This window comes from Austrofundulus limnaeus, unplaced genomic scaffold (assembly GCF_001266775.1).
Source record: "Austrofundulus limnaeus strain Quisiro unplaced genomic scaffold, Austrofundulus_limnaeus-1.0 Scaffold19, whole genome shotgun sequence".
NCBI lineage: Eukaryota > Metazoa > Chordata > Actinopteri > Cyprinodontiformes > Rivulidae > Austrofundulus > Austrofundulus limnaeus.
In genome coordinates, this window is record NW_013952421.1 from 2,182,712 (window position 1) to 2,189,825 (window position 7,114).

Genomic DNA, 7,114 nt, shown 5'->3' on the forward strand with positions numbered 1-7,114 from the left:
CCCCTGGGACGTGTCTTTAAGCCGAACTTCCTCATGGCGGAGCACTCCCCCCACCTCCCCACACACCCCGCCCATGACTCCTGCAGGCTCTCGGCAGTGACAAAGCAAACAACAGGTGAAACTGAAAGTGAAACTGAAACTGTCCGCTGCTCTCAACATTAGTTCTCACTCAGTGAAGCTCTTTTCAGATTCAAAATACCTTTGAGGAAATGTATTTTCAGATGCAAAGTAAACTGCATCTTAGTGTCCCCACACACACACACCGAAATGGGCGAGACAGAGCAGAAGGAGGTTCTTAAAGAGACAGAGGCCAATTTCAAGGCGTTTAGAAGAGGAAGTGATGAGAAGATAAGTTTATTTTCTATTTAAACATAAAAACAGCATTTTAATAACAACTAAAGGTGACATAGATACTTTATTATGGTATAGTATTTAAATGTATGCCTGAGAAACACATAATATTGCCCCTTTAAGAATTATGAGCTTTGCTGAGTTTATGTATTTTTATTGTTAGGATCATAAAGACATAATAATAATTCACATCATGTTCAATCATCAATAGCTTTTATTTTGTTTTATGTTAGAGAAACAATGTTAAAACATGTTGATTACATCAACATGAATTAAAATGGCACTAATAAAACACGTCTACGCTCCTTTTCTCAACTTTTTTAGTTGTTTTTTTCTTGAAGGCACTTTGTACAAAATTGCTGCAAACAGTCAAATATTATTCCACTCAAAGCTACATCTCAGACAAGCGCATCACTTCTTTGTCTCTCCCAGATAAAGTCTATTAATGGTGCTAATTACATATGCACAAAGTGCACCCAAGTGGCCTGCTTGGATATAAATGAACCCTGTATGTTCCCTACATGATTGTGTAAGACAGACGGTTTGGAGAAGAAGTACCACTCTTGGCATTTACATTCAAAAAATAATAAATATACAAYAAACGTTGCAAAGTCTAAATATAACAACCTTTAAAAGGAGCAGTTCAAAAATTTTGAAGTGGGGTTTTGTGAGCAGTTAATATCTCACCTGTTGTAGATAGCTTTTTTGAATGACTTCAATTTGGAAAAAATCAAGTTTAATTCTGACTAATCAAGTGGGGCCAGGAACAAAATAGATTCCTGCTTAATTCAAACAACTCCAATCTAAAAAAAATGTTCACATTTCATAGTTATTCGTAAAAAAATCAGTTATTTGAAATTTTAGATTGAATAAAATAGTCTATATGTATAGGTCCTCTAAAGCAAATGTCCCTAACCCTGATTCTCATGGCTGTTCTGCATGTTTTCAATGTTTCCCTTCTTCAGCCCACCTGAGTAAAGTTAAGGCTTCTGCTACACTTGTTGACATTCTGAATAGGTCAATCAAATTTTTTTATTCAGGTGTGTTGAAGCAGGAAAACGGCTAAAATATGCAAGACAGTGAGCCATGTGGAACAGGGTTGTGGATCTCTGTTGTAAAGCATTTTATAATAACACACTTTCAGTTCTTTCTGTTCTATATTTTAATTCTATGTACAGCACTTTTTATATTGTCAGTAATACACAGATAAGCAGTACTGGTCACAGTGTGGAGCTGGTGGGAGGTTTATTGTCCTGCCTAAGGATACTTCAGCACATGATTGAAGATCCAGCCTCTGACCAAAATACAACCTCCCTACCACTGAACTACTGTCACATTTCTGATGCAGCCTGTGGCACTTTTAGCAACAAAAATCATATCATTTTTGCAAAAATAACCATGTAATGAGAAATTAGCATCTGTTTAAAATTGTATAAAATACTATTTGGACATATAACTTTTTTTTTTTCTCCTTTTCTTAAGATGGCAGTAAATCCACATTTTTCTTGGCCCCACTTCAACTGGTCTTTAGCACACCAATCTGATCACAATTAAACATTTTTTCTCCAAATAATGGTTGTGTAGAGATCTACAACAGGTAAGATATTAACTGATCGTAGCACAAAACCCCTCTTAATGTATGAGCTATGCCTTTAGGGTTGGGTACAACACGGGGAAGAAATCTATCTATATTGCTCAGTTTTAATATGTTTTTTTTGTAATAAATTATATATTATTCAACATCTAGACAGCTGCGTGTCCACACAACTGAACCTATGGATGTACTTCCTGACTAGTAATGTTGTATACATTTCTACTGCCACAGTATTTGCTGAATTAATGAAACTACTAACTAATGAGCAGGTTCGTCAAAGGCCGAGAGCTGTTTCATCTGCTCCACTTGCATAGAGTGCCTTCTCACAAGCTTCTTCTTGGGCTTGAGGCCTCCTCTCTTTGGTGTGTTTGGTGCTACTGGAGCTATGGATTTAACACCTGTGGACAGAGGCGAGGAGGGTTTGTTACTAGCCCCGATATCAGGAATGGGAGGGTTTGGGTTGATATTTAGAGGAGGCAGGATTCCGGGTCTGGTGTGGGAGATGTAGTCCAACAGTAACGTACCCGAGCCTCTCCGCTCCAGGAGGCCAGGCGCACGCCTTCGTGACGTGCTGGGCGAGGATGTGTTGCTGTCGAGGGACTCTCTGGAACTGGTAAGCAACGCAAGTGGGGAAGTGTTCAGTTTCCTTCGCTCCACGGGGACTTTCGGAGAGTCTAACATGGCGGAGTCAGAATAGAGCTGCGAGTCTGAGTCATAGTGATCATTTCCCAGACGTCTCCTCTGCACCGTGTCTCTCAGACTGACCGGTCCACCGCTGGAGCCGCTGCTCTCCTGCTCCGTGGGAACCGTGCTGCGGCGGGCCAGCGGCTGGTGCTGGCCGAGGGATCTCTCGTACGACTGCTTGGATGTTGGAGGAACTGATAACGAGGTGGTCATTTTGCAGGGCTGCTCGCCCACTGGCGGGAGCAGGCCGTCCTTCCCATCCGTGCTGTTCTGTCGGGACAAAGCTGACCTCTTACTCAGGGAGAGGCCGTTCACACCTGCAACAACGTCCTCGTCAGAGCTGGCTTTCTTGCTCTCCTCATGGGCCGCGGCCGCAGCCAGGACGGAGGGAGCGATCAGCCCCCAGGGCTCTGACTGCAGCCGCTTAAGCTGAGGCAAGCGTGCGCGTTTGGTGTTCGCAGGCCGTCGATTTGGAGACATGGGCCCGTTGGTGAGCTTTGCAGCTGTGCTCGAGGATTTTAGCTTCGTTTGGAAACTGAAGACCGTGTTTTGTTTCTCTTGCTGAGTTGCTGGAGACTCGCTAACCTCAACATCAGAAGGAGAGGTGCAGTATTCGGTGGAAGGCCTCTCAACCAGCTCTGGAGATGGAGGAACATTTAGGTACTGCTTGGTAGTTTTGGTGCCACACGGCGACTTGTCTGTAGTGATTATGATAACCTCTTTCCCTTTAGCTTTGCACGCATCCAAAAGTAATTTTAGTGTCTCCTTATCGTCTGCATTGATGGCATAAACCAGAGCGGAGGCGCCACTCCGGTCCTCCAGACTGGGATCAGCGCTGTTGCTCAGCAGGTGATCCACCACTTCATGTCCAGCCTTGTGGATGCAGGCGTGCATCAGGGCTGTCCTGCCTGCTTTATCCTGTATGTTGGGGTCTGCTTGGTTATCCAGCAGATATTTGACCAGCTTGGACTTGCTCACGCTCTGCTGGTCGGTGTGTGTCGACATGCAGGCCACCATGAGTGGCGTCTCTCCGCGCTCGTTGCTCTCGTTGATGTACGCGCCTCCTTCCAGCAGGAGCCTCGTGAGCCGCAGGCGTTTCAGCCACACCGCCTTCAGGAGCGAGTTTCCGTCCGTGCGCAGCTCCAGAATGTCTGCCATTCCCTCCACTGGTCTCTGATCTTCTCAGGATTGAACTTACAGCTCGCAGCCCTTTGAACAAATTGTGAAATTAGTTCAGCAGACACAACAAAAATCCTGTAATTAGGTCTCACTTAAGTTTGTTCAGTGTTTTTGATTAATTTTCACAACCAGCAGATGGCAGCCTGCTACAAATTAAAGATTATGAATCTAGTTTATTAGTAGATGTCTGTGATAACTATATATTTTTTAGGATTTCTAATTTGCTTTATGTTGACATAATTGTGATTTTCCTAAAATTATAGCATAAAAAGTCTAAAAAACGTGAAACCAACCTGTTAAAATAACAAGCAAACCTATTGAACAATTAGATGATAATATTTTGGACACAAAAATCAAAACTATTTTTCACCTTTTAAAAGAACAGCTTTTAACAAGCTCGTTCCAAATTGCGCCAAAACGTGCGTAAAAACAGCCTTGTTGATTATTTCCTCTCATTTTAGATTCAATGTGTGCCTGTGACGGTGCACTTTAGCGTCACGTTTTGTATCTAAATTTAATACCGCGGCACAAACATCTGCTGCCGTTTAAATAATGGCTCACTGAGAGCCGCTGATCGTGGTGCCAATTTTGGATGAACTTGGCGAGACGAGCGCGCGTCGCTCCATCCGACCTATAGTACATTTATTAATATTATTATTTCAAATTTGTCATGCACATATGATGGTGCTGATATAATACAACCATCCTTATTTTACTGCCAAGCAAAATGTAAGAGACTAACGGAGTGAAAGACAAGGACATAAAGTTCTTTGACCGTCATCATTTTTGCAGATTACAGGAAAAAGAAAAAAAACTTACCTGATCAAAGAAAATATTCTCCATGTTCAGCAGTGTCATCTGGGGGAGATGATATTGGGGAGGTTAGAGTAAAAAAAAAAAAAAAAARACAARKTTKKWWTKGKTWTTCCTTTTTTTTTTTTTTTTTTTTTTTTTTCCAAGCCGCGGCTGCTCCCGCACGGACGCGTCCTAGTTTAGGTGACAGCGCGCCGTGCGTCTCTGTCCCCGCAGCGCGCGAGCCGTGTGGCTTTTTGTTATGGAGGCGCGCTACATCAGTCCAATGGGGAGTATTCCTTTCACTGCGCACTCAAGGATCACAACCTGAACATGCGACGGGATATAAATAACTTAGTTTCTTGCTTGTTGAATGAAACGTGCTGTCTCTTGACGTCAGAATCGACCGAAATAGCCTGCGTCTGATGGAGATAAAAATAAAAAGAAGAATACATAATAAAAAAAAACAACCTCTGTCATGATCCTAATGTCTGCAAGACGCAAACAAACGAGCACCATCTCTTTCAGACATGTTTGTGGAGCCTATGTGTTATTTTAATATTTTCATATGAAAATAAAACAATATCTGTGGTGTTTTTTTCTGATTTTATGCAAAAAAAAACGTGAATGCATTAAGTTGATATGAATTTGTGCTTATTTCTGCTAAAATAACTGTCAAGTAAAGGGCACAACAAAGACTATTAAAGAATCTTCTTAACATTAGTTCAAGAAAAAAAAAACGTGAGCTGTATGGACTGAATGAAACAGAGTGGGGTGAAATAAGCCACCTCAGTGGTGATTCAGATCCTTTGRAGTAGATTTCTATGGCAATTATTATGAACAATTAATATCTTACCTGCTTGACTGTTTTTTGACTAAATCAATAGAAAGCATTCCATAACTGGTGGAGTCCCACTGAGTTCTGGATAACCATGAACAGGTGACCAGCGAGTTGTGCGGCTATACTTCACCTGGTCAATTTTTAGAAATCACATCTTATTTTTTCAGGCACACCTTGAATAACTGATTAAGCTGTTTATTTCATTACCCACCTCATGACTTAATCTCCTGAATTACACTTTTTGAAAAGAAGGAAAGCAGACTTGGACAACTGGAGTTTATCATCGACATGAATTCTTTACACCTGGAGCTGTTTTCCATTAGAGGTGAGCCCCATGTCGTTGAAAACTCACATCTTTTTTTTTTTCTTTTACTAAAAGACACTGTCAATACAACAGCTCAGTCGTTAGCACAGATGCCTCCTGGCCCTGGTCCTGGGTTCAATCCCTGGTTCGGACCTGGGAGTTTGCATGTACTCCTCTTGCTTGCGTGGGATTTTCTCCAGGTGCTCCGGTTTGGTACTGTGGACCAAAAACGTGCATGTTAACCTTCAGGCCCAGGCTTCCCTTCCGTCATCTTAATGGGATATAAAGGTCAATAAGTAAAATTAATAAAATTGGAGTGACAAGAGGCTTTTTGATTCAAGCAAGGTAATTGAGACCCCCTGCAAAAGTCATKAGACGTTCTTTGCTGTTTACTAACTAATGGTTAGCAGTCCCAACCTTTGATGGTCTGAATAAGACCTAGACCAAATGGATTTCTGCAGCCTTGAAAAAAAATAATTCAAGGCAGTTTATACTAACCTTATTGCTGGAATGTGCAAGTGCAATCACCAGCAGCAGGTGTAACACATCCTGCAGAAATATAATGCTTCTGCCCAACAAAGCCTAATGTGAAATGAATGGTAATGTAAAGATTCAGACATTTATGAGACTGAATTTGTTTTAAGACGACAGCAATCCACTTTGGTTATGTCACCGTCAGATTAGCTCTCACCAATCCAGTCTGAATTAAACTGTCATAAACTTTCTATAGAACCCCACTTAAAAAAACTGATCTAATAACTCAACAGTACTTTGATCATACCTGCCTGACACAGGCACATGTTTCACTGCTCCACATACTGAGCGATGGAGTCAAAATATTTTAGCAACTATTTACAACGTTCAATTAAAGAGGGCAAAACTTGTAGCAGCCATCACCGCTATAGAGCCTAATATGGACATTTCTATTTTTAGGTTGCTATGAGACAGCACAGAGGCAGTTTYTAATGAGAACAGTGATGTTCTCAGCCCTGCAAGGAACAGGTAAATCAGACTCACAACATTCCTCCAGCAAACACACAGACACTTACATGGCTTTTATAGGAATCAGCTTTGAAGGTGATATTTTTTTTCCCTTTTCCTTCATGCCAGCTTCACCACGTTCAATCATTAGTACTTTGACCCCTGTCTTTTTGTTTCTCCCCTCTGAGACTTGGACTAATCACTTTCGTATCCATCCAAACACTTGACGCTTCAGTTGTCAATGCCAGCAGTGATTTCTCACCTGTGATTGGCTTCTTGGTCCCTCAGGATGTGTTGTTTACAACGAACATGGAGATGTTAGGGTTTTGTGTGTGTGTGTGTGTGTGTGTGTGTGTGTGTGTGTGTGTGTGTGTGTGTGTGTGTGTGT

At 41.8% G+C, this 7,114-nt stretch overlaps 1 protein-coding gene across 1 annotated transcript; it reads right to left on the minus strand.

The window, feature by feature from the left end:
* Window positions 1–437: 437 nt before the first annotated feature.
* Window positions 438–4,709, minus strand: ankrd34c (ankyrin repeat domain 34C). The gene is made up of 2 exons (XM_014003552.1): window positions 4,628–4,709; window positions 438–3,838 (listed from the first exon to the last, which is right to left on the minus strand). The coding sequence occupies exon 2, from the start codon at window positions 3,785–3,787 to the stop codon at window positions 2,204–2,206; it is 1,584 nt and encodes a 527-aa protein (XP_013859006.1). The 5' UTR covers window positions 3,788–3,838; window positions 4,628–4,709; the 3' UTR covers window positions 438–2,203.
* Between the last annotated feature and the right edge of the window lie 2,405 nt (window positions 4,710–7,114).

Excerpts from the sequence above, each read along its gene's own strand:
- ankrd34c (XM_014003552.1), bottom strand. The coding sequence starts at position 3,787 with ATGGCAGACATTCTGGAGCTGCGCACGGACGGAAACTCGCTCCTGAAG.